We start from the raw sequence: 27,363 nt of genomic DNA on the forward strand, positions 1-27,363 counted from the left end.
TGCCCAGCCGCCTTTTCGAACTGGAGCGTCCGACCAGTCCCTGAGACCGACTACGCTGCCCTTTCCTGGAACCGTCGGGAGTCAGAGGCAGCTGGCGGGGATCGAGGATCCGGGATCCGGGATCTGGCTCAAGGGTTGCCCAGCCCGACCGCCGAGGCACCTCCTGCAGGAACCTCAGGGGAGTCGGGAGATCTGGGCGGGTGGGGTAGGGGTGGGCAGGGCCTCCGCGGCGGCGGGCGGGGCGTGGGTGGGTCTTCGGTCTCCGAACCGCCCCCTCCCCCGGCTGGTCCGCAGCCCCGCCCCGGCCCCTCCCTCCGGCCTGTGCGGCGGGTCCGGCGGCGGCGCCGGCGCGGGGACAGGCGGAGGCGCGGGACTTGGGGCGGCGCCGCGGGCACGGCCGGGCGGACGGGCGCTAGCAGCAGGGGCAGCGCCGCGGGCCCCTCGGAGTGGCCGCAGTCCGGGTCTTGGCCCTCCCATCCTGCCTGGCCGCGGTGAGTGCGACGGGCGGCCCCCAGGGGTGCGTTTGTGTTCCTGTCTGCCCGGGTCCCGGTCTGGGTCGGAGCGGCGATGTGTCTGTCCGAGTGGCTGTGGGTGGGGGCATAGATGCTTTTCAAAAGCTGTGCCTGTCTCTGTCCACGTGAGGCGTGTCCCTGTCCGTGAGAGCCGTGGGGGGATTCTTCGGGCTGTGGCTGCTCACGTGAGGTCCATGTTTGAGGGGGGAGGCGCGGGTGGATGGGTGATGGTTCCTTGGAAGAGCGCAGGGTTTGGGAGCCTGTATATGTTGGCAGAGGGTGTCGAACAGTGCGGCCGAGGATGATGGGGGGTGGGGGCGCGGGTGGGGTTGCTGAGTGGGACTCTGGAATCTAGTGGCCCAGCTTGTCTGAGGGTTCCTTTCTCCCTGGTGCAGACACTTCCACCCCTTGCTACCCTCAGGCACCTAGAGGCCCATCGGCGGGTATAGGGGACACCCTTTCCTCCTCTAGCCCTGGCCTCAGGACGGGCAGCCTCATCTGGAGGCTGTTTCTTATAGGAAAGGACCCTTCTGTTTCCCATGCAGCCAGGGCCCCGCCTGGAGGACCCCAGGCTCCTCCCTGGTTCTGGCCTCCTCCCTTCTGGACTTGGCTTCAGATCATGGGCTGCAATCCTGCAGGGACAGATGGTTGCAGGTTGGAGGGGCAGGCTGCACCCCAGGGAGGTCAGTCCGCTAAACGCCGGTCCTGGGCTTGTTCCTGTGCGAGGGTCTCTGATGTGGAAAGCGTAAACGAGGACTGGCCCCTGGAGGAAGATGAGATCCAGGAGGTTGGAGCAGGTGCAGAGGTCTTTTTCACAGGTCTCTCCCTGCCTGTCTGTCCAGCTCATCAGTGCCCATTTTCCCCTAAGCAAGGCTGTGATTTGCTGCAGAATTGGAATCAGCTGCAGGCCTGACAGGTGCCCTGCCTCCCTTGGCTTGCATGCCTCCAGTGACAGAGCACTTACTACCTTCTGCTATGGGGAAGCTTCTTTATGTTGAGTGGAGGTCTTTTTCCTTGGAACTTTGTTCCCTTGTCTTGTTATTGCCTTTGATTTTGCCTCTCTGTCTGGTGAGAGGGAACTGCAGTGATTTAAACATGGCTCTCTTGTCACCAACATATACTGAGCACCCTCTGTGTGCCAGGTGCTGCCTCAGCCACTCAGGGGACAATGACATTCTTGCTGAGAGAAGAGCCTGAGCAAAGGCCCATAGTTTGTATAGAACTTGTGTTCAGAAAAATGGAGCAAAATCATTTTGCTAGGCTAGGGTAGAGGGTGTCCAGAAGGAGTGTCATTGGTGCACTCAACTCAGCAAGAGAGGTAGACAACTACAACCACTATCTAACACACCTGGCCTTGCTGTGAAAACCAGAAATCAAATACTCAAGGTTGTACAAGGTTGGATTTGATCATGGACACATATTACAATCTGTAGAGACCTTTGGCTGGACAGAGAACCTTGGGAATCTCAGATTTGGGGAAGAAAAAGATATGCCCCCCCCCCCACACACACACAATTTGCAAGTAAGGGGATGGAGTAGGAACTTGTCCAGAGTCTTACCTTGCATTAGTGAAGTTAGTGAGAGTCAGGACTAGCCCTTGAAACTCCTGACCTTTAACCAAGACACATTTTAGGAACAGAAGCAAGGATATAGTCATAGCCTGCATCTGAAAATTGAAAGATAAGAAGGAATTGAGAAGAGTCCCAGGATTCTGGCTGATGAAGCTAGGTGGATGGTGGTGGCTTTTATTGAGATGAGAGATGCAGCAAGATGAGTAGGTTAGGGGAAAGTGAAGTCAGTTTTAGACTAGTCTCTAGCATCATCCCTGTACAGATGTCCTAGGTATAGCTAGATATACAGGTCTGGGTTCAAGAAAGTTTTCTGCATAGGAGATAAGACTTTGAGAGTCGTTAGCAAGTGGATGGTAGCTGAAACCATAGGAGATGGTGAGATCTCCCAGAGTATGAAAGTGAGAGGAGAAAAGGCCCTAGAACAAAGCTCTGAGGAACTAGAGAGATAAGGAATGGACAGTGAAGGAGCAGCCGGAGAGGGCAAGTGGAGAACTCAAATCAAGTGAGTCGTGATATCAAGTACAGCCACTGGCTTTTTGAGTCTTGCTCTCTTGCCCAGCTGGTCCATGTTTCTTAATTTTTCATGCTTCTGTTCCTTGACGCACTGTTTTCCCAATGTACTTATCCTATTTGTCCCCCAAGATCCAGTTCATATATCCCTTCTTCTGCAAGTTTTCTTTATTCTCCTCCCTCACCTTCAGAGTTAGATACTTCCTCCTCTTTGCTGCCACTGTAGTTTGAATATGTTAATATCATGACACTTATCAGATTGTAGGTTATATATTTACAAGTCTGATTCCCACCCTAGTCTGAGAACTTGTAAAGGACAGGGAGTGTATCTGTTTCAGCACTGTGTATCCAGTAACTGTTTTAAGGGCCTTGTCCAGAGTGCCCAGGAAATTTGATTGCTTGATAGGTTGATCAGCTGATTGAATGGTTCATTCACCTACTCAGTCTGGCAGTAGGGGGCGAGGAGAGTGGTACTGCAAATTTCATCACTTTCCTTCCTTGCCAATCTTAGTGCAAGGGTTCCTTGGCTTTGAGGACTTTACCTCCTCCAAGGTTTCAACTGTTCCAGAGAAACCCCGGAGACAGTAACCTGCAGCATTTGTCATTTTGCTGAGGCTTCAAATGATCAAGTACACTTGGAGGCTAGTGAACACGAGAAAGTCATTTTCAGAAGTGAGTGAACCTACCTGGCCTCTTGCAGCCGCTGTTTAACAATGTCTTGGTCACCCACCTTTACTCACAGCTGTGTAAGTAATGTATACTGGGACTCCCGTGAGGTTGTATGGGGAAGTCCTGGAGGAAATTAGATGCTGCTTGAGAATTTGGAGAAACTGAAAAGCCTTGAAATACATCCTTTGCAGATGTCAGAGATCTAGTGGAATCAGCACTGGCTGTCCTCATTTGCTCACAATCAACTTCCTCTTCAGCCCCCTGGATCTGGCTTCCTTTCCTCCAGCCCTTAGAAACCATACTCCCTGGGGTTAATACCAGCTTCTTTAGAGCTTTAGATCATGGGAACTCTTTGCAGCATTTCACAGTGAAGACTGTTCTCTTATCCATGAAGCTCTCTTCTCCATTTGCTTTCAGGATATCTTTCCTGATTCTCCTGCCTTTTTGGCCACATCTTTTCAGCTTGTTTGCAGGCTTTGCTTCCTTAAATGTTGAATTTCCTTGGGGCACAGTCACAGGCTCTCCTTTCTCATCTTATACCCTCTCTGGGTGATGTCATCCACTTCCATGGCTTCAGGCACCATGTCTACACCAAGGACTCCAAATTCATTATCTCCAGGCCAAACCTCTTTCCTAGGCTCCAGCTTATCTTTCCAACTGCCAGCTGGATCTCTCCACTAGAAAGTCCCGTAGGCACCTCAGATTCCTTTTACTAAACACTGAGCCTGTCACCCTCCCATTCAAACTGCTTGTCTTTTCAAAGTTTTCAAGCTAGAAAACCATGAATCATCTCTTAATTCTTTCTTCTCCCTCTACTCTTCATATCTAATAACTGGTCACCAAGTTCTGTGATTTCTTGCTATGAAATCCACTTCTCTCACCTCCCCTTTGCTACTCCACTAATCAAGGTCACTCTCATCTCTCCTCTAGAATATCATGGCAGTCTCTTAACTTTCTACTTGTGACACCCTTCATCTTTTTTCTACACTGCGGTCAAAAATTTACTCTCCTCTCTCCCTCACCCTGTACTTACACCCTCTCCACCTCCCCACCCTGCCCCTAAAAGATTTCCTTTGCTCTTTGGATAAAGGCTTAACCCCCTACCAGTGTAGGGTAAAGTCTAAATTCCTTAATAAGACCAACAAAACATTGTGATCTAACTGCTGCCTACCACTCCATCTCATTTCTTAGCCCTCCCCTGTCACAGTGTTTGATTCAGTCTCCTGTTGTAAAAGACACGCTCTCTGTAACTCTTACCCATCCTGGAGCTCTTGAATGGCCCTTTCTTCTGGAGAATTCCCTTGACCTCCAACCTTTAGTACGCTCTTCCCTTGCCCAGGATCTAGGTTAGGTGACTCTTAGCAATCTGTCCTTCCCCATCATAGCCCTCACCATATTGCACTGCAGTAATCTATTTATTGGGCTTCCCTGGAGGTTCAGACGGTAAAGAATCCACCTGCAATGCTGGAGACCTGGGTTCGATCCCTGGGTTGGGAAGATCCCCTGGAGAAGGGAAAGGCTACCTACTCTTATTTATTAGATTGTGGAATCCATGAAGGCTAAGCTGTGACTATTTATCTTTGTATCCCTAGACCTAGCAGAGGTGCTGAATGAATGCTGAAAGAGGAAACCTTTAGAACCTCAATTAAAAGATGGGAAGGATAAGGGAAGCAGAGATGGCAGTAGGCAGCCTGAGGAAGCAGGGTGAAATCTCAGCTCTGAGTTCAAGATCTTCCGAGTGCCTGCTGTGATAAACAGTTCATTTAAACCGTGACCTATAGGACCTTGGGGGCAGTGAGATGGGAGTGGTGGGAGTAGAAGCCCAAGAGAGGAAGGGAGCCTAGTGATTTAGGCCGGGGCGGGGGGGTGGGGGTGGGGGGTGGGTATGACCTAAGCGGCTGCGTGCCCAGCATGTCTGGGTGGGGAACTGAAGCAGGAAGGGGAAGAGAGGGAGGAGCTGTCAGTGCCTGGATGGAGCCCAATCCCCGCCCCTGTGTGACAGGCTGGGAGAGCCCCTTGGGCTTGGAGAGAGGCGGAGCCTGACTTCCAGCTGCCCGAGAAGGGCCGGGTGGACCACTCCTACTCTTCCTCCCCGCCCTCCCCTTTGCCAAACAGAAGCATCAGCTTGGCCCTGGCCTCCTGTTCCTTCCGCCAACCCTCAATCTGTCCTCTTCCTGCTGGGTTGTTGTCTTTGTATTAAGTCTCCAAATTCAGAACCCATCATATCTGGAGAAGGAACCTCAGAATCCCAGTGCCCACATCAGGGGAGAATGCTCACAGGGATGCCTTCCACCCTACCCATGCCCACCCTCACATAAACATGAGACACATGCAGCCAAGCCTCTCTCCAGCCCCTCCACAAACCTGGAGAGGGCTCTGGACTGGCCCCATTGCATTCATTCATTCTGCATTCACTCATTGTCTTTAGAGAGGCCCATGCTACATTGAGCTGGGCACAGAGAGGGACGGCCTGCTCCTCTTCGCTGCCCGTTTTGAAGTAGTCTGATTATCTTTCTGCCTCCTTTCATGGCCATGTTTCTCTCTTAAGTGGCTTACATCCACTGTGTTAACTTCTTCATCTCCAGTCATCCTTCCATCACTCTGACTTGGCTTCTGCCCCTCCCATTCCACCACATCCAAATCTGTAGGATACCCTCAGTCTTTATCTTCTTTCACTGCTCCTTCTTTCTTGAGTCACTCTCTTTCCCAGATTTCCTTGATCCCATACACTCTTGGTTTTCCTCCCAGCCTTCACTCTCTTTCTCTAGACGGTCCTGTCCATTATCATTGCTGTGCGTGCATGCATGCTCAGTCGCTTCAGTTATATCTGACTCTTTGCGACCCTATGGACTGTAGCCTGCCAGGCTCCTCCCTCCATGGGATTCTCCAGGAAAGAATACTGGAGTGGGTTGCCATGCCCTTCTCCAGGGGATCTTCCCAACCCAGGGATCGAACCCGAGTCTCTGGCATCTCCTGCGTTGCAGGCAGATTCTTTACCCACTGAGCCACCTGGGAAGCCCCACCATTGCCTTAAGTATCATTAATATGCCAGTTCTTCCAAGTCCAAAACCAGTCCAGACCTCTCCCTTGAGCTCCTATATTCTATTCCTTACTTGACAACTCTACCTGGGTTATCACATCTCAGACATAGCGTGGCTAGAATGGAATGGCCCAGATCAGTTCCTCAGCTTCACTGTCTCTGGGCACAGTCCACCATCTGCTCAAGGGAGAAACCTGTGAGTCCTTATTGCTTTATTCCTTTCCCCTCCACATCTGGTCAATCATGATATCCTTTTGACTCAACCTCATGGTTATTTCTCAGCTCAGTCCACCTTTTTGCTTATAGGCTGGTGGCTCAGATGGTAAAAAGTCTGCCTGCAAACTGGGAGACCTGGGTTCGATCCCTGGGTCAGAAAGATCCCCTGGAGAAGGAAATGGCAACCCACTCCAGTATTCTTGCCTGGAAAATCCCATGGATGGAGGAGCCTGGAGAGCTACAGTTCATGAGGTCACAAAGAGTCAGACACGATTGAGCAACTAACACACTGCTAATACCCAACATCAGCCTACCTAAAGAACTGGAGTAGCCTCCCAAGGGGTCTAACTGCTTCCACCTGGCTCTTCTTCAATCCTCGTAGCCACCAGAATAGCTTTTTAATTTATTTTTATTTTTTTGTAAATTGCATCATTTCCCTCCCAATTTGAGATAAAACCCAGATTCTTAACATCAAGGTCCTTTGTCATCTCATTCCCAGTTACCCCCAGTCTTTTATTCCTTTGTTCTAACCATGTGGTCCTTTTGGGTTCTCAGTGATCTTTTTGCCTAGGAACTTTCCTTCATGCTGTTCCTTCAGCCTGGAATAAATTCCCTCCCTCACTCCCTAATGCCTCTACCCTCATCCCTGTCATTTACCTTCTAGCCCTCAAAGCTCTGCTTAAAAGTCACCTGCTTGGAAAGGCCTTCCTCAATCACCCAGCTGAAACCTCATAACTTTCTCATAGCGTCCTGTTCTTCTGTGTAGCACTCCCCTCCCCCAATTAATAATTATATATATATATTCATTTATTTACTTTTTAAATATCTGTCACCACCTCCCCTCCACAAGGACAGTGACCATATCTGTTCTGTTTATCACTCTATCCCCAGTGCCTGTACAAAGTAGGCACTTAATAAATAGTTATTGAATTACTGAATTTCTTCAATAAATACAAACCAATCCTTATATCAGACTCTGTGCTAAGTGCTAGGATTAAAAATGAATAAAATATAATACCTCTCTTCAAGAACTCTGCATAGAGTGCAAGAAACCAAGAAACAACAAGAAAATTACAGTGTAGTGTATAAGGGCCAGAATGGATGAAATACAGGGTACAGAATGATGCAAAGGTGGAGCACCTCATTCAGACCTCAGGAAATCAGGGAAGGCCTTCTGGAGGAAGTGACATTTATGCGCAGACCTGAAAGATAATCGAGAAATTAGTCAGACAAAGTAGAGGTTAGAAGAGGATCTCAGGCAGAGGGAACAGAATGTGTGACTGCCCAGAAGCAAAAGAGAACAAGGAGTTTTCCAGGAACTGAAAAGAAACCAGTGTGACTGCTCACAGAATCATGAGATGTGAGGTTGTAGAGGGAGGTATGGGCCAGACAAAGCTAAGCCTTGTTGGCCAGTTTAAGGAGTTTGGACTTTGTCCTCTGGACAATGGAGAACCATTGAAAGAATTTAAATAGCGAGTTAGTGACAAGATGGAATCTGTGTTTAGAAGCTTCATTCTGGCTGCAAGAGGGATTGATGACAAATAGGTGAGGAGACAAGGACACCAGTTAGGTTGTTGCTGTATCGTTGGAGAGAACTGGTGGCAGCGTGTGAGGGTGGTATCTGTGCATTTGGAGTAAAGGGGATAAGATATTTGGGAGGCAGAATCCATGAGACCTGGATACTGATTGGATGTGGAGAAGAATGCAACTCTGGGCAGTTGTGCTGGGAGGTGGGTCAGAGAACAGCTAGAAGGGCTGTAGGTGGTCAGAGGAGAGACACTATCAGAAAAGCCTCCTGGGGGAGGGCTTAGGGGAGGCAAAGGAGATAAAGTGTGAGTATGTCAGTGAAAGTGGATATCCCTGTACCGTGCACTTGATGGACACAAATGTGAATCCTCCAAACAACCATTTCAGGTAGGGATTAGTATTCCCATAACTGCAAATTATGGAAACTGAAGCTCAAAGAGGATATATGAATTGTCCAAGGTCACATAGCTGGGAAGAGGCTGAGCTGGGTTTGAAGTCCACTCTAACCTGATGCCTGTGCTTTTGACCAGAGCAGCAGGCTCAGAGGGCCCCTAGTCCACCTACTTGACCTTGCTGCGTTCCTGGCAGGGAAGAGATGGGGCTAGTGGTCTTCAGGGACTATGGGTGGTGGGGATCAGGTGGAGGAAGGGAGTGCTGGCTTCCCTGGTGCTGACCATCTCTCTGGGTACAGGCTGGTGTGAGTGGCAGGAGCCACCTGTGGGCACCATGGCGAAGAGGGAGGACAGCCCTGGCCCAGAGGTCCAGCCGATGGACAAGCAGTTCCTGGTGTGCAGCATCTGCCTGGATCGGTACCGGTGCCCCAAGGTTCTGCCTTGTCTGCACACCTTCTGTGAAAGGTGAGGGGGTGTGTACCGGGGAGGGAGGAGGACCTTGCAGGCCCTCTGGAGAAGGAGTGGCATGTGTAAACCTGTAAGAGGTGAGGGAGATGTGTGCACACGTAGAGGGGAGCAGATGAACCCGACCTACAGGAGATGAAGGTTTGGGCCTGCGAGAGGGCCAGTGGTTTCCTAACACCAGGCTGCACCTCCTGCCCAGAACGGGGCCTTCTGTGCCCCTGCTCAAACCCTGAGGCAGCCTTTGACATCACCAGAGAAATCAGACAGAGCTGAGGCTCTCAACCAGCTCTGGCACCAGAAATTTCTGACCAGTGGGAGGATGTTCAAAGTTAAGTCTGTCCTCCCTGCCCATCCTCATTGTCGTCCTGAGGCACTGAATGAAAGGCAACCCCTCCCAGCCTCTGGGCTTCTATCTATTATTCATTCACTCAACAAATACTTATTTATCCAGCAACTACTGTGCACCAGACCTGTCCCAGGTGCTGGGCAAGCAGTGATAAGCAAAAACAGATATGATCCTTGCTCTTAAAGGGCTGACAGTATAGTGAAGGAGAAAGATAGTAATCAAGTCATCATACAGCCAGACTACAGATAAATGTAATATTGCAGATAAATGTAATATTGATACAGATAAATGTAATATTGCACCCTGAATGAGTGCTGCAAATAAAGTGGTAAGATGGGATCTGTTAGAATTTAGAAAATCAGAGAAGGCTTCCCTGAGGTCTGATCCAGAGGCTGAATGGGAGTTAACTGAGTGAAGGGAGTGGTCAGAGCCTTCCAGGCAGAAGACAGAACATGGGGAGGCCACATGGCATGAGGAACTGCATCGGGTTAGAGGCTCTAGAGGAAGACAGCGGGGCTGGAGCATAGTGAGTGCAGTTGAGAGTGGCCTGGGACAGAGCTGGAGCTCAGACCGAGAGGGGCTTTGAGGACCTCTTAGGGAATTTTGTTCTTACCCTGAGAGCCATGTGAAGCCTTTGAAGGGTTTCATGCATGATCACATCTGTATTTTGACAGTATTCTCTCTCCAGCCTCATCCCTTATTGCTCTTCAGTGAGTTACCAGATCCCTAGGTCTTGTCACCACTGCCTCCACCCAACCCCGCCCCCCAGCCCCTTCACTGAACCTGCTGCCCCAGGGCTGCTCTTCTCTTCCAGCCCTGCTCTTTTAGGTTCCAGCTCTGCTGCTCTCTCTCCTCTTCATCAGCTGGAAACAGTCTCAGCCTTCCTGTCTATTCTTACATCAACCTGGCTGACTTCACTACCTACCTGTGCCTCTTAGTTCTTGACTGTTTCTCCAGGGATGCCCTCCATACCACTTCAGTCAGACACCCTCCCAAAGACACCCTGGATCTTTCCATCACCCAAAATAATGCCACTTCTTCTGTGGCCACAAGCTCCAGCATCCCACTCTTGGCTCCCATCACTCCACTTTCAGTACACCAGCTTTGACTGGAGGTAGATGTCTAATGCCCTTGACGGCTCCCTCTTCTCCCAATTATCTGCTCCTTCCTGGATTCCCTGTCTTTCCTACCCATTCTGAATCCTATGCAGACCATACACGTTTGTCCTCTTCCAAACCCATATGGCAAAAGCCCAATCCTGGATCTGAGCTGTAATTAGATGTCTCCACACCTTCTCCTACACCCAGATCACTGAACACTCCTGGAAAAAAATCAGTGCCTGAGAAATTATAACAATAGCTACCATGTATTGATTGCTCACTATTTGCCAGGGACTGGCTAAGTGATTTACATGTATTGATTTACTTAATCCTTCCAACAGATACTTTATTATCCCCATTTTTAGAGAAGAAGAAACTAGGGTTCAGAGTCATTAAGTAAGAAATATTTCCAAGGCTCTGCAGCAAGTTAAATAGTCAAGGTCTGAATCCAGGTTTGACTGCAGAGCCTTCTCTCCCAACTACCACTCATTCACTTATCCCTTGGTCCCTGCTCTCAAAGACTTATGCTCTAGTGAGAAGTGATGGACAGTAGGCAAGCAAATAATCAAACAGGAGAGTCACAGTTTGTACTGTTTTCCAGGAAATAAATAGGGAGCAGATGAGGGCGGTTGGGCCAGGGGCTAGTCTACATAGAGTCATCAGGGAAGGCTTCCCCAAGGAAGTGACGTTTGATCCAAGACCTGAGGGTGAGAAGGAAACAGGCATGTGCACATTGTTCGAGGCATCGGGATCATCTTTGCACTGTTTCATGCAAAAGCCTTAAGGAAGGAGTAATTGGGGCATGTTCAGAGACCGGAGGAGAAGCCATCATGCATGAGTAAGGAGGAAAGTGGGGTGAAGTGAGGTAGGAAAGAGTCAGAACAGTTCATGGGAGAGCTTGGCAGTTTTAGGAAAGTGTTTGAAGTTTGTTCTAAATGCAGTGGGAAACCCTGAAGGATTTTCTTTAGCAGGGAAATAATGTGACATAAATTGGGTTTTTCAAAGCTCATTCTGGCTGCTGTGGAAGAGTGGGTTCTACAGAAGCGAGAGTGGAAACAGGAAACCAGTTAGGAAGCCATCGTAAGCCAGGCGTGAGCAACACATAGGGTGGGTTCTTGATGAGTTCAAAGGTATTCTGCAGGGTAAACCCCAGATTCGGCGAGCTTGGAAGAGAGCTACAGGGGAAACTAAATCGAATGGTTGAAATGCAGACTTCAGAGTTGATGAGACATAGGTGGTGCTGGGAACATAGGAGTAGATAGCTGAGGTTAAGTAGAGGAAAGGATCCTGGGAGTAAGGGGGTGAAGAGGCTTAGGAACTAACAAATCTTTTTTTTTTTTCCTCACGTCATGCACACATGTGTGATCTTAGTTCTCTGACCAGGAATTGAACTCATGCTCCCTACATTAGGAATGCAAAGTCATAACCGCTGGACCACCAGGGAAGACCCTGGAACTAAGAAATCTTGATGGTGGGTGGGTTACTCGGTGGATGTCAGAGTCATTGAGAATAAGGGCAGGAGTGTGTGTTGGGATGGGAGGGGAGTAATAGAAGAGAGAGAGCCAGGAGAAAGACTTCAGCCAATGGGGAAGCAACCATTAAGTCAGCAGAGACAACAGCAAGGTGGGGTGTTGTAGACAGAAGGCCTGAGCTTCCAAGGAGCTGAAGAAGGAGAATTTAGAAATGTTCCTGTTGGGGGTAGGGAGGACTCAACCCCACCTTCTGGCCCTGAGGAATGTGGAGTATGAGACCAAAACCACCCTCAACTCGAGAAGACTGAAGAGGAAACTAGGTCACAAATAAGTTAATATTTGTGAAGCACTTAGAACTGTGCCTGGCACATAGTGTTTGTTAAATAAATAAGATAATTAATTCAGATCAAGAGGTGTAGACAACATTAAGAGGGGAGATTGAAGATATGGGAAACTTTGCACCAGTCAGATCTTCCCTCCACAAATTGGTGGTCTCCAAACACGGTGGCTCTAGTGGTAAAGAGACTACCTGCCAATGTAGGAGACTTAAGAGACGCAGGTTCAATCCCTGGGTCGGGAAGACGCCCTGGAGGAGGGTACTGCAACTCACTCCAGTATTCTTGCCTGGAGAATTCTATGGACAGAGGAGCCTGGCAGGCTGTGGTCCATAGAGTCTCAAACAGTCAGACATGACTAAAGCGACAGCACGCATGCAAACACAGCTGCCATCAGTCTGTTTCTAGTAAGACCCTTCTCCTCCCCCCTTCAGTGCTGAGTCCTAGCCTCCTTGTCCGCCTGGACCCGCCTTCGCCCACTCATTTGCTTTCAGCCGCTAACCTTGCCTGAGGCAAGTTAGGCATCCTAATTTTGGCCCCCAGTGCTCAAGTATAGCCACCTCCATTTCCCCCTCCCTCCATCCATCCACTCCTCCTCTTCAAGCCAACCTGAGCCACTCTCCCATCCCCAGACCTTGTCCCATGTCTTCTAGTCTCTTCCCTCCCTCCTCTGCTGGCTCGTCGATTTATAAACATGCTCAAGCCTCCCATTACAGATAAGAACTCTTCTTTGTCCCTCTGTCCTTCCCAGCTGCCATCCAACCCCTCAACCTCCTTTTTACTCAAACTTCCAACCTCCCATTCACTCTTCAGTTGGCAATATTTTCCCATCCTTGCCTTCCCTGACTCAGCTGCTTTTGACAGTGATGACTACTCATTCTCTGCTTCTGGAATTGCTCCACTCACTTGGCTGCCCTGACACCTTCTCTCCTTCTCTCTCTCTGCCCGTTCCTCTTTGCTCTCCTCATTCAGTATTTGCTGGGTCCTGCTCTTGGCACTGTAATCCCCTTCTTGGTGATCACATCCTCTCCCATGGCTACAGAAGCCATCTGAATGTTGGTGGCCTCCCTCTCTCTCTAACATGCCTTCTCCCCAGCTGTCTACTGATCCCCTCTGCCTGGATGCCCCAGTGTTACAGTAAGCCAGGCCACAGCTGAACTTCCCTGTAAACTAGTCCTCTTTCTGTGTTTCTCATCGTGGTGAATGGCACCACCATCCACTTAGTCATCTAAGCTAGGATCCTGGGAGTCAACCCAGGCTCATCTTTCACTCCCCATATCTAATCAGACAACACCTCCCACTGGCTGCACTTCTTAAACACTTCTCAAATTTGTTCCTTTGGTCTACATTGTTATTGTTCTGTTGCTCAGTCATGTCTGACTCTTTGCGACCCCATGGACTGCAGCATACCAGGCTTTCTGTCCTTTACCATCTCCCGGAGCTTGCTCAAACTCATGTCCATTGAGTTGGTGATGCCATCCAGCCATCTCATCCTCTGTGGTCCTTTGGTCTCCATTGCTAGTGCCTAAATCCAGGTCTTCCTCACCTCTTGCCTAGACTATTACAAGAGTATCTCGCATCAGTTCAGTTCAGTTCAGTCGCTCAGTCGTGTCCGACTCTTTGCGACCCCATGAACCGCAGCACGCCAGGCCTTCCTGTCCATCACCAATTCCCGGAGTTTACCCAGTCTCATGTCCATCGAGTTGGCGATGCCATCCAACCATCTCATCCTCTGTCGTCCCCTTCTCCTCCTGCCCTCAATCTTTCCCAGCATCAAGGTCTTTTCAAATGAGTCAGCTCTTTGCATTAAGTAGCCATAGTATTGGAGTTTCAGCTTCAACATCAGTCCTTCCAATGAACACCCAGGACTGATCTCCCTTAGGATGGACTGCTTGGATCTCTTTGCAGTCCAAGGGACTCTCGAGAATCTTCTCCATCACTACAGTTCAAAAGCATCAATTCGTCGGCGCTCAGCTTTCTTTATAGTCTGACTCTCACATCCACACATGACCACTGGAAAAACCATAGCCTTGACTAGATGGACCTTTGTTGGCAAAGTAATGTCTCTGCTTTTTAATACGCTGTCTAGGTTGGTCATAACTTTCCTTCCAAGGAGTAAGCGTCTTTTAATTTCATGGCTGTAGTCACCATCTGCAGTAATTTTAGAGCCCAGAAAAATAAAGTCAGCCACTGTTTCCACTGTTTCCCCATCTATCTGCCATGAAGTGATGGGACCAGATGCCATGATACTAGTTTTCTGAATGTTGAGCTTTAAGCCAACTTTTTCACTCTCCTCTTTCACTTTCAACAAGAGGCGTTTTAGTTCCTCTTCACTTTCTGCCATAAGGGTGGTGTCATCTGCATATCTGAGGTTACTGATATTTCTCCCGGCAGTCTTGATTCCAGCTTGTGCTTCCTCCAGCCCAGCGTTTCTCATGATGTACTCTGCATATAGGTTAAATAAGCAGGGTGACAACATACAGCCTTGACGTACTCCTTTTCCTATTTGGAACCAGTCTGTTGTTCCATGTCCAGTTCTAACTGTTGCTTCCTGACCTGCATACAGGTTTCTCAAGAGGCAGGTCAGGTGGTCTGGTATCTTGCATAAACACATGCATTACCTTGGATCTGCTTCTCGTGTTCACTAGCTTTGTTATCTTGGAGCACCTAACCTTTCTGAGTCTGTTAACAAGCATCAAGTGTACAGTACCTGGCACATTGTGCCTAATAAATGGTAGCTGGGTGCTAAGGAGGAAGATGCTACCATCCCTTGTCTGCTGTCTCATCATATTCACAGTCACCTTCCACACAGAGAGAGTGAAGAGGAGCTTGATAAAGTGTAAACCTGGCTCTACCATGCTCCTGCAACTCCCTCCTGCTGTTGAGTAACTTCTAAGTTCCTTTGTGTGGCCCAGGAGCCCTCCGTGAGCTGGCCCCTGCCTCTCTCTCCAGACTTCCCTTACCATTCCTTGCCTTGGAGTCCTCTCTAGTCACCTCAAACTGCTTATAATGTCCTAGTATACTGTGCTGTTTCTGGTCACCTTCTGGACCCCCCATTCCTCCTCTCCCTGCTCCTTTCTCTGGTCAGACTAACAGTTATTTGTCCCTGAAGATTTTGCTTATGTCACCTCCTCTTCTGCCCTTCCTGGCTACCCGCTCCACCCACCCTTGGCCAGATGCCCCTTCTGTGAATTTCCTTATTACTACATCTTCTGTGTTCCTTATATTTATTTACTTGTTTTGATTGCGCTGGGTCTTGTGGCACACGGGCTTCTCCAGCTGTGGCATGCAGGCTTTAGAGCATGCAGGCTCAGTAGCTGTAGTGCCCCTGTTTAGCTGCAGTATATGGGGTCTTAGTTCCCTTACTAGGGATTGAACCCCGGCTCCCTACTGCGAGGGGGATTAAGCACTGGGCCACTAGGGATTAACCACTGGACCACCAGGGAAGTCCCTATGTTCCTTATATTAATGATCAGTGATACTAATACCCGTACATGAATTTGAGCAAACTCTGGGAGATAATGAGGACAGAGAAGCCTGGTGTGCTACAGTCAATGGGGACACAAAGAGTCGGGCACGACTTATGACTGAACAACAACAAATGCTAATAGTCTACAATATATAGCACTTTCTGTGAGTCAGGCTTTGTCAGCACTTTACATTTAATTCTCCATACTTTGTGAAGCCTGTACTGTCTCCATCTTACAACGGAGGGATCCTTAGCACATAAAAAGTTAAGTAACTTGTCAGGGTCACATAGCATAATAGGTGATGGACCTGGGAATTGAACCCAGGCAGCCTAACTTCAGGACCCATGCTTTTAATCATCACACTGTTTTACTTCTACGAACGCTAATTTTGTTACTTTTTTTCCTCTGTAAACTGGAAGTATTCTAGAGGTAGGCACTGTGCTTTATCTTTGTATTCCCAGAGCTTGGCACAAATTTGGCAAGAGGAGGCAGTCAATAAATGTTTAATGAATTAATGGCAGGGGGGTGGGGACAGGCAGTCACACATTTTCTGTGAGAAGGGTTTGTAAACACCTGTGAAAGGTGAACCTGTGTTTGTGCACACTGTGAGGAATGCGGATACGTCTGCTCTTCTGAGAGACGTCAGGGGTGTGTTTCCACCCAGTTGCGAGAGAGGAGGCCTCTTACCCCTGCTGGCAGGACTGGATGCATGTGCCAACCAGAGCGGTTTCCAAATGAATGTAACCGCACACCTGTGAGGAGAGGGCTTGGCACCTGTGGCAGGTGAGAGGAGGGGCATGCTGACACCACCTCACCCCTTCATTCCTTTGACGCCCCCTCCTCCCTGGCCAGATGCCTCCAGAACTACATCCCTGCCCAGAGCCTGACACTGTCCTGTCCAGTGTGCCGGCAGACGTCCATCCTCCCCGAGCAGGGCGTCTCCGCACTACAGAACAACTTCTTCATCAGCAGCCTCATGGAGGCCATGCAGCAGGCGCCCGATGGGGCCCACGACCCCGAGGACCCCCACCCCCTCAGCGCAGTGGCTGGCCGCCCCCTCTCCTGCCCCAACCATGAAGGCAAGGTGGGCCCAAGCAGGCCCAGTGAGGCCAGGACTTGGGGTGGAGGGGGAGGAGGGGTCGGGGGAGGGGGCTGAGAGGCTGTGGGTGGGAGGGTGTTTCTCTGGGGAAAGTGGTCCAGGTAAGGGGATGCGCCTGGAAGGTGAGAGGCAAGGAGGGCAGGTGGGGGAGGGGAGGGGACAAAGACGTCTGGTGTCTAGTGGATGCCTGACTGGAGTCCTTATGCTGCCAGACGATGGAGTTTTACTGTGAGGCCTGTGAGACGGCCATGTGCGGGGAGTGCCGCGCCGGCGAGCACCGGGAGCATGGCACGGTGCTGCTGCGCGACGTGGTGGAGCAGCACAAGGCGGCCCTGCAGCGCCAGCTCGAGGCGGTGCGCGGCCGGTAGGCGCCTGGTGGAAAGCGGGCTGGTGGGGCCATCTGGGGTGGTGCTTTCGCAGGGGCAGAAGAGAGACCCTGGGGAGGGTGGAGATACAGGGAAGTGGCAGGGAGGGGAATTCGTCCAGGGCAGCGGTAGGGTCCCCAGGGAGAAGGGATGGGTTGGCGCGGGCACCCTCAAGCAGCCCCAGGATGAGATGTTTCCCCTCCCCAGACTGCCACAGCTGTCCGCAGCTATCGCCTTAGTCGGGGGCATCAGCCAGCAGCTGCAGGAGCGCAAGGCAGAGGCCCTGGCCCAGATCAGCTCAGCCTTCGAGGACCTGGAGCAAGCGTTGCAGCAGCGCAAGCAGGCTCTGGTCAGCGACCTGGAGGCCATCTGTGGGGCCAAGCAGAAGGTGCGTCTGCTCACCCTTTCCCACCGCCGTCCATCCTGAGACAGCCTGCTGCCTTCCCCGCCTTTCCACACCTGTGCACACCTTCCCCTGGCCTCTGCTTTCCACCTCCTCACGTGGTCTGTAGGTGCTGCGGGCATCTGTGTCCTTTGTCCGTACTCACCCTCTTGTATTTCTCTCATGCCATAGTACACGTTCATCAGGAATCACAAGAAACACCCCCTCCCTAGCCTTCCCCCCACCCCACCAATCTGCTCACCCAAGCCTCCTGGAACCCCTCCTCAGGTGTTGCAGACCCAGCTAGACACACTGCGTCAGGGTCAGGAACACATCGGCAGTAGCTGCAGCTTCGCGGAGCAGGCACTGCGCCTGGGCTCAGCCCCGGAGGTGCTGCTGGTGCGCAAGCATATGCGAGAGCGGCTGGCGGCTTTGGCTGCACAGGCCTTCCCGGAGCGGCCCCACGAGAACGCGCAGCTGGAACTAGTCCTCGAGGTCGACGGGCTGCGGAGATCGGTGCTCAATCTGGGCGCGCTGCTCACTACCAGTGCCACTGCACACGAGACGGTGGCCACGGGCGAGGGCTTGCGCCAGGCGCTGGTGGGCCAGCCCGCCTCGCTCACCGTCACTACCAAAGACAAGGATGGGCGGCTGGTGCGTACAGGCAGCGCCGAGCTGCGTGCGGAGATCACCGGCCCGGATGGCACGCGCCTGCCGGTGCCCGTGGTGGACCACAAGAATGGCACGTACGAGCTGGTATACACAGCGCGTACGGAAGGTGAGCTGCTCCTCTCGGTGCTGCTCTACGGACAGCCGGTGCGCGGTAGCCCCTTCCGCGTGCGTGCCCTGCGCCCTGGGGACCTGCCGCCTTCCCCGGATGATGTCAAGCGCCGCGTCAAGTCTCCTGGCGGCCCGGGCAGCCACGTGCGCCAGAAGGCTGTGCGAAGGCCCAGCTCCATGTACAGCACGGGCGGCAAACGGAAGGACAACCCCATCGAGGATGAGCTAGTCTTCCGAGTTGGTACAGCGGGGCCGAGGGCTGAGCCAGAAGGGGCGGGGCGGGGCAGGTGGGGCCAGAGGCTCAAAATGACCTCAGTGTGAATTTTTGTCTGTTTCCATTCCATCTGTTCCCCACAGGGAGTCGTGGAAGGGAGAAGGGTGAATTCACCAATTTACAGGGTGTGTCCGCAGCCAGCAGCGGCCGCATAGTGGTAGCAGACAGCAACAACCAATGTATCCAGGTAAGCTCTCCCCTAACACCAAAATAGAGGTTCTCAGGCTATATAGCCTACTCAAAAGAGAAACAGAGTATCTCCGGAAGGAAAGGTGAAACCCTGCAGATAGTACTTTTCCTTAAAGAACAATGAGTCATAGCACCACCCCTCACCCAGCCACTTGCCACCCCAACCTTACTGGCCACAACAGTAACCAGCAACTTCACAGTTAGGCACCAGGGTTTACTGAGCTGGCAGCCTCTACCTCCCAGGCTGTGGTCAGACCAGACCGGCTCCTAGACCCCAAAGATCTGGCTCATTCTTCCTTCCCCTCTGCCTCCACTTGTGTCTCCACTTGGCTGGCTTACATCCTGCCCTTTTCACCACCATGTGGTCGGGATGCAGGCTTTGCACCTCCCCTACTGTCTTCCAACATGCCTGTGTGTCATCTGTGCTAGTCTCTGCAAATGTCCAGTTGCTGCTGCTGCTGCTGCTGCTGCTAAGTCGCTTCAGTCGTGTCCGACTCTGTGCGACCCCATAGACGGCAGCCCACCAGGCTTCGCCGTCCCCGGGATTCTCCAGGCAAGAATACTGGAGTGGGTTGCCATTTCCTTCTCCAGTGCATGAAAGGGTGACTAACTTGTGAAAGCGGCGCCTTCCAGTGGCTATAATGTAATGCATTTCATAGGTGGTCCTGCCCCTGGCCCTCCTAATGCCTCACACACCTGAGTGGAGCATCCACCACTCAAGGGGACATGGTCTCTGCTGCACTGTGGGCTCCATAAAGCTAGAAAATGTGGTTTTCTCTCTCTATTCCTTGTAGGTGAGCCTAGGAGCAGGCAGAGCCTAGTGGCAATCACCAGCATGTTAGACGCAGCAGCACGGTTCAAAGCTCAAGGTCTGAAACCAGACACCTGGGCTTGAATCCTAGTTCTGCCACTTACTGACAAGTCATGTGACCTCTCTGAGCTTTGGTTAACTCATGTGTAAAATTAGGAAAAGAATACCTCAGAGGGCTGCCTGACATAATGTATTGTGCTTGACACTGAGTGAACCTTCTAACGTTAGCTGTTGTTGACAATATCATTGTCCAGGTGGGGGCTGTAAACAAAAGCCAGGAGGTGGGAAGGTGCTGGAGGAGGCTGTTCAGGGAGCTGGAGAGAGGGGCTGGAGGAGACTACTATTAGGAGTGAAGTAGCTGAGGTCACGCTGTAAATGGTTTGGGAGCAGAAGCTATGGGATTTTGATTTTGATACTGAACAGGATTGCTTCTAACTACTATAAAGCTTCAGTTCTTGGAACCATTTTGTCCAACAGCAAAACTTGTCCTTGAGCCTTAATTCACACCTGTATGTTTAAACTTCTTCCCAACCCTCTGCCTGAGTACCCCTGTCACAGATACGACTCTCCCAAAGGTCTGTCACCTTAGGGTCAGCTCCGCCTGGCCCTTGCTTTCCTCCTAGCAGACTGAAGGAGCCAGGAACTCTTCCATGAGTGTATTCACCAGCCTGTCTAGCCTGCTTTTATTCCCACCCTGTTACTAAGCATAGAGGAAAAGAGAGGTCAGCACAGGGAGGCATTTGGGTCCATCCTGCATAGCAAGGAGTGGAGCAGGTGGATGGGTAGGGCTGGTGCTGAGGCCTACTGTAATACCCTCCACCCTCCAACTCCGTTTCTCCTCCTTATGCCAAGGGTGCTTTATGGCACAAAAGTTGAGGTTGGGGAAACTTCTCCTGGGGTGGACACATATGTCACTTTGTCTTCCCAACAAGGGACTGTGCTTGTCTGTTGTTTCAAGGTGGGAACTTCAGAGGGAAGGCCTAGTGCAGCCCCCTCCTCGCTCCAAATACTTACTTCCCCTGCAGCGATCCTCCTGGCCCCTGCCCCCACCCACATAGCCACCTCATAGCTGCTAGGAGGCTGGCTTTCAGTTCTAAAGCTGGGTTTCTGCTGCTTTCACTCTGGGGTCCTCAGGTCTGGTATGGGCCAGGCTTCCAGATAGACTGTGACTTCCCACCTTGGTTCATGAGGATTGGAGTCCTCGTGAACTTTTCCTCCTTTGGAGCTGGCTATGGTGGCAGCCAAGACAGATCTTCTCCTTGTGTTGAATCCGCATCAGCTGACAGAAGAGAAAAAACATTTTGTGATTTTTGAATGAAGGATTTGATTTGGCTATATTACATCTTTGTGTAATTAATTGTCTGAGTCCAGAAATTTTATCAGCTCTTTTGTGAAAGCATCCTCATTTCTTTCAGGCAGAATGTTAATCACATTGTCCTCTGAGCTCCCTCAGCCTTTTTGGCCCTTTTCATTCTTTACTAGAACCACTGGTTTGCTTGTTTTATTTTACTTAGTCTCTCACCCAAGTAGACTCAAGTCCTGAAGTTGCTTTCTGCTACTGTGGCATAAGAGAGAGATGTTAAGGGTCAAAGTAGGGCACTGGTAGATTCTAGAGATTAAAAAGCAAATATGGCAGGTTTTGATGAGCCATCAGATATCAAAGGAGAGGGAGGGATCAAGAACTGCAGCGCCTGGTGCCCTGGGTAGGTGGTCTTCTGTTCAGGAGCGGGCCTGGGAATAAGTTGATGAATTCACATTTTCATGTGTGGTGAATTTGAGATAACCATGCAGTACCTGAGGAGAGGTGTCCAGTTCTGGTCTGGGAGTGAGCTGATGGATTCATTCATTTGTTGAGTGTCTGCTGTGCGCCAGTTGCTATACCAGTGCTGCAGTGCAACAGCGAACAAAACAGACACAATCCATGCCCCAGCTGGGGCTTACATCCTTAGAAAGGAACAAGGCTGTTTAGCAGTTATTTAGTTACAGAAGTGACAGTTATGAAAAGAGCTAAAAAGTGTGTATCATGGAGACCTAACTTTATATGTATGTATTAATTCAGGTAGTAGAATTGATCATTAAAACCTTCTCTGAAGAAGTGACCTGGGAATTCTGAGAACTGGAAGATGAATTGGAGTTGGCCAGTTGTAAGGGGTGGGATAGGATAGGATGAGAAGAGTAAGACCCCCCATAAAGCCTCAGTGTTGAGATAGAAACAAAGCCGCTCGGAGTGAAGGACGCAATTGTGTTGCTTCACTGCCGATCTGGTGGTACCTTTTCATCTCTCTCACAGCAGCTCTTCAGCTCGTAGTGCCTATCTTCTTGTGCTGGCAAGTGCTGTCCAAGCACAGGGGACCAGGGCAGAACCCAGGGGCTGTTCTGATCAGCCAGGGAGGGCACGGTGGAAGGTCCATCTCAGGAAGAAGTGACGTCCATAGGTGGGACCAATTCAAACATCCCAGCAGACCTGAACAATGGGAATGACGCAGGCGTGGGGACCTCAGTACACTAAAGAGGGAAGAAGTCTGGATCAAGAGTAAGGCCAAGGCCTATAACTTGAGTTCTGCAAGGCTGCTCTTGGCTCTGATTTACCTTGTATCCCTAGAGTTATAACAAAGACTTAGGCAGAGAGAGATGTTTCGGCTATGAGGAATAAGCAAGAAGGCTTAGCTATAGAGAAGAGAACCATTAAAGTAGTGTTTTAAGGATGGGGAGATCTGATCATGTTGCTAAGGTGGGGGAAGTAGAAGCAGGGGCGAGAGGTTGAAAGGTTTAGTCTGTCCAGATTACTTTATCAGCCTCATAACCTGGAGGGGTTAATCCTTTTCCCTTCCCCCGACCCTCACCTGACCCTTTCTTGTCTGCTACCAAGCCCTGTTGAGTCTTCCTCCTTATGTCTCTTGAGTCCATCTACTTCCCTCCAGCAAGTGCCCTGGTCCAAGCCAGCGTTAGTTCTCACCTGGATCTCTGCAGCACCTCTGACTAGTCAGCAATTTCCAGTCTCGACTTCTCCCTGCAGCCAGAGTGCTCTTTTTTTTACTCCTTTAAAAAAAATTTTTGGCCATACCATGTGGTGTGCGAGATCTTAGTTCTCCAGTCAGGGATTAAACTCTCACCCCCTGCAGTGAAAGCGCAGCATCTTAACCACTGGACTGTCATGGAAATCCCTAGTATGCTTTTTCTTAAAAAGCTCCCATGGGCTTTTTCTAGTACCACTAAGCAGTTCTCCAATTCTCAGTGGACACTGACCAGTGATCCTATGAATTTAACTCAATTCTGATACTACCTGAAGATGGCATCACACCCCACAGGTTAAAGGCTCAGCCCCATAAGATGGCCCTCTTCAGAGGCTAATCGACAGTTCAGGTTGTCACCTATACTCTGACCCACCAGCTATAAATTGCAAGTTCCTACATCCCACTCCTTGGGTTCAAATAATTAGATACAGCAGCTCACAATGGCACCCCACTCCAGTACTCTTGCCTGGAAAGTCCCATGGACGGAGGAGCCTGGTGGGCTACAGTCCATGGGGTCGCTAAGAGTCGGATACGACTGAGCGACTTCACTTTCACTTTTCCCTTTCATGCACTGGAGAAGGAAATGGCAACCACTCCAGTATTCTTGCCTGGAGAATCCCAGGGACGGCGGAGCCTGGTGGGCTGCCGTTTATGGGGTCGCACAGAGTCGGACACGACTGAAGCGACTTAGCAGCAGCAGCAGCAGCAGCAGCTCACAGAATTTAGAGAAACATCTAATTATGTCTATCATATCCTTTATTAGTATAAAGGGTATTATAAAAGATATAGGTGAACAGACAGAAAAGAAGTACATAGGATGAGGTCTCTTAGTGTAGGAGCTTTGGTCCCTGTGGAACTGGGGAACACACCTTCCTGGCACCAACCTGGAAGCTCATAGAATCTTGTTGTTCAAGAGGATTTATAGAGCTTAGTGTGTGCTCCCCACCCCTTCTCCTTCCCAGAGGTAGGTGGGCAGAGCTGAAAGTTCTGACCCTTTAATCAGATGGTCTTTCTGGTGACCAGCCTCATCCTGAAGCTATCTAGGGGTCCCACTCCAAGTCCCTCGTTAGCATAAACTCACAAGGGGCTCCTTGTGAATGACAAAAGACACTGCTACTGATCAGGAAATTCTTTCAGGGTTTGAAGAGCTCTGTGCCAGGCACTGGGGACAAAGACCAAATATATTTCATATTATAGCACAGAGTCAGATCTTTTCTTGTCATTCTCCTGCCCAGAACTTTTCAGTGACTCCTCATCATATCCAGAATAAAGCCTTCTTCTGTTCTTTACGGAAATGCCCATTGCAGTCCAGCCACCCTGGACAAGTAGTGCCCATGCTGGACTCACGTAGTGTACATATTGAACCCTCTGCCTTTTACATACTGTTGACTCAGCTTAAACACCTTTCTTCCTCCTCCTTTACCTGCCAACTCTGGCTCATCTCTTGGCATCCTTATGAGGCTGTTAACTCAGATTGCCCCTGCCCTTGGAGCCTTTCCTGACCACCCCTCCTCCCTTTCACATCCTCACAATCCCAGTCACAACTCTGCTGCATGTCCCCTAAGGTCTGCCACATCTGATTCTGCCCTGTACCCCAGCAGGGTGTCAGGACGTGCTGGTTGAGTGATGAATGAATGGGGGGGGTCTCCTCCCTCAGGATCCTGCTCCCTTCCCTTTGTGCCCATAGTCTCTCCCCTCCTGCCCTCTCCCTCCCTCACTCCTCTGCTGTAGGTTTTCTCCAATGAAGGCCAGTTCAAGTTTCGCTTCGGGGTCCGAGGGCGCTCACCTGGGCAGCTGCAGCGCCCCACGGGTGTGGCCGTGGACACCAATGGAGACATTATTGTGGCAGACTATGACAACCGTTGGGTCAGCATCTTCTCCCCTGAGGGCAAGTTCAAGGTGAGAGGCCTACCATCCCTCTACTCTGCAGCCTTGGTGGCCAGCCGCGGTGACCATTCTAGTGCCTCCAGGTGGTCAGGGCCTGGACTGCCCGATCCATCCTCAGCCTAAGATTCTGTTTTGGTGCCAGGCTGGGACTCCTCTCCCCACCAGGCAGCCCCTAACGGGTAACCCCTTCCTCCAGACCAAGATAGGAGCTGGCCGCCTCATGGGCCCCAAGGGAGTGGCTGTAGACCGGAACGGGCATATCATTGTGGTTGACAACAAGTCCTGCTGCGTCTTCACCTTCCAGCCCAATGGCAAGCTGGTGGGCCGTTTTGGGGGCCGTGGGGCCACTGACCGCCACTTTGCAGGTACTGGAGGAGAATTTACAGACCTAGTTCCCAAAACCCCAGCCCCAGAGAACTCCGCTACATGCCCCAGTTCTAAAGACCCCTTCTCCTATATTTTGGCCCTGGGGGGACCCTGTCCCTGCACTGTACCCTAGCGCCATCATCCCAGAGACCCCACCATCTCCTCACAGCCAGCTTTGTCACCACAGATGTTCTTCCCCACTCCGCTCAGTCTCCCGGCTTACTGCCAGAGAGCCCACTTTGTGTTTCAGGGCCCCATTTTGTGGCTGTGAACAACAAGAATGAGATTGTAGTGACGGATTTCCATAACCATTCAGTGAAGGTCAGTGTCCTGCCTCCCTCCATGACCACTGTCCCAGCATCCTTTCCTCCTCCACAAGACCCCTCTCTCCCTCACCTCCTTGCTTTCTCCCCCGAGATCATCCCTTTGCTCAATAAACATTGGTGACGTGGCTGCATTGTCCCAGGAACTGTGCTCGAAGCTGTGGATAATCACTATGTGAAAGCAAATATGTTCCCTGTCTTCTTGATTTTGGTCTAGTGGGGTTGAGAAAAAGGTGCCAGGATATTGTAACGTGATGTGACAGATGCTGTGCTACGGGAGTGCTGGGAAACTAGGTGAGGGCATAGCCGGGGTACTTGGTTTAGGTGAGACTGAGAGTGACCTACAGCACAAGTGGGAATTAACCAGAAGACGGAGGGACAGGAGAAGCCAAGGAGGTGGAAGCTCTTACCATGTAGTTCAGGGAGTTCAGATGAGGTTTGAAGAGGGGGGAGTAGTGCCAGGTGAGAAACGAGGCTTGCTCACTCCCTGAAGGGGCTTGCTCTCTTCCTGAGAGTTATGGGGAGTCACTGAAGGATTGCAGGCAGGAACGTGATGCAATCTTGTGTGTCTTAGAAAGAGCGCTCTGGCTGGGGCGAGACTAGAGGCAGAAAGATCAGCCTTTTGCAGTAATCCAGCTGAGCACCATTGCAGTGGCACTGTATGCATAGGGTACAGATTTGACATAGACTCAGCGGCTTGGTGGGCTGCCGTCTATGGGGTCGCACAGAGTCGGACACGACTGAAGCGACTTAGCAGCAGCAGCAGCAGCAGCTTACAGTAATTCACTGGAGGTCAAGCAGAGGAGAAGGTGAAGTTGAGAGTGACTTGTGGCCACCAGGGTGTTGCCAGTCACTGGGAAGAATGAACTGCTTTTCCGGGGAAGATGAGCCTGCCCAAGGGACATCAACGGGGGTGTCCAGTAGCAGTGGGATGTGTGGACGTGAAGCCTAGGGAGAAGAAACTGATTTACAGCTGCAGATCTGGGGGTCCTCAGCCCTGGGGCTTCACCCCATCCTCCTCCAAGGCCCTGCCTTCTGCCTGAGGCCGGGTCCCCAGTCCCCAGACCTTTCCTCTGCCAGGTGTACAGTGCCGACGGGGAGTTCCTCTTCAAGTTTGGCTCCCATGGCGAGGGCAATGGGCAGTTCAACGCTCCCACGGGGGTAGCTGTGGACTCCAATGGGAACATCATCGTGGCCGACTGGGGCAACAGCCGCATCCAGGTGAGAAAGGCCCAGGGGTGGCATGAGGCTGAGGTTTCCTGCTGGGCCCCGCGCACCCCCTCCCCAAATGCCGCTCATCTGCCTGATCTCACCTCTCCCTCTGATCTCCACTCCCTCCCCAGGTATTCGACAGCTCTGGCTCCTTCCTGTCCTATATCAACACATCTGCAGAGCCACTGTATGGCCCCCAGGGCCTGGCACTGACCTCGGATGGCCATGTGGTAGTGGCCGACGCCGGCAACCACTGCTTTAAGGCCTATCGCTACCTCCAGTAGCTGCACAGGGGCCCTGCCTGGCTCATGGAGGGACGGACATAGGGGTGATTGGACAAGATGGTCTGGCCGGGAGGTGGGCCAGACCTGGCAGCACTGAATGTGGGCTGTGGGCGTGGGTGCGCCCGATGCCCTCCCTCTCCCCCCTCCCAACCCCCCACGGTTGCACTTTATTTATTCGGTTCTTGCTTTGGTGACTGGGTGGGCCTGGACCATGGTCCCAAGGATGTGTGCAGAGCTTCACCCTCCCCTCCCCACCTTACACACCTCCCCATCTCCTCAGTCTGCTCCCCACCCCCCAGCCTGGGGCCAGAACAGCCTCTTACTCCAGGGCAAAAGTCCCTCTGGTTGTCTCCCTACCACCCTATACACACTGACAGAGGCAGCAATACCCCACCCCCCATATTAAGTAAATGTGTTCACCACGATGGGTTTGTTGCTTTCTTGTGGGATGGGGCTTGGAAGGGGAGATGAGGGTACAACCAGCTCTTGATGAGAAGAGGGGCAAGCAGCTGGGTAGGGGACCCAGATTCCAAATGCGCCCTGATGTTTTGAAGCTTCAGGAGAAGAGGCAGAGCCCCTGGAACCCAGCCACCTCTAAATGCCTGTCCCCAGGCCCACGTCTCCTGCAGAAATAGGAAGGTCTTTGGTTCTCTGCTCTAGGGCTGAGAAAGGACCCTTACCCAAACACAACCAGTAGCTGTGGGGAGAACAGTGTAAGGGTGACAGCAATCCTTGAGGCGCAGGCCTGGGTT

At 51.2% G+C, this 27,363-nt stretch overlaps 1 protein-coding gene across 2 annotated transcripts; it reads left to right on the forward strand.

Annotated features, from left to right (window-relative positions):
- The first annotated feature begins 316 nt into the window (after positions 1-316).
- Positions 317-27,036, forward strand: TRIM3 (tripartite motif containing 3). 2 transcript variants are annotated; one of them, XM_081540950.1, is made up of 12 exons: positions 317-491; positions 8,737-8,902; positions 16,478-16,709; positions 16,937-17,088; positions 17,297-17,477; positions 17,760-18,492; positions 18,609-18,712; positions 24,271-24,438; positions 24,623-24,791; positions 25,043-25,113; positions 26,196-26,336; positions 26,459-27,036. In XM_081540950.1, exons 2-12 carry the CDS (start codon positions 8,772-8,774, stop codon positions 26,609-26,611), a joined length of 2,235 nt encoding a protein of 744 aa, XP_081397076.1. In that variant the 5' UTR covers positions 317-491; positions 8,737-8,771; the 3' UTR covers positions 26,612-27,036. The 2 variants fall into 2 exon arrangements, with proteins under 2 accessions (XP_081397076.1, XP_081397077.1); XM_081540951.1 differs by having other exon boundaries at positions 16,478-16,704.
- Positions 27,037-27,363: the final 327 nt, after the last annotated feature.

Source organism: Giraffa tippelskirchi, chromosome 11, assembly GCF_054371585.1.
Source record: "Giraffa tippelskirchi isolate mGirTip1 chromosome 11, T2T-mGirTip1v1.2.pri, whole genome shotgun sequence".
Lineage (NCBI taxonomy): Eukaryota > Metazoa > Chordata > Mammalia > Artiodactyla > Giraffidae > Giraffa > Giraffa tippelskirchi.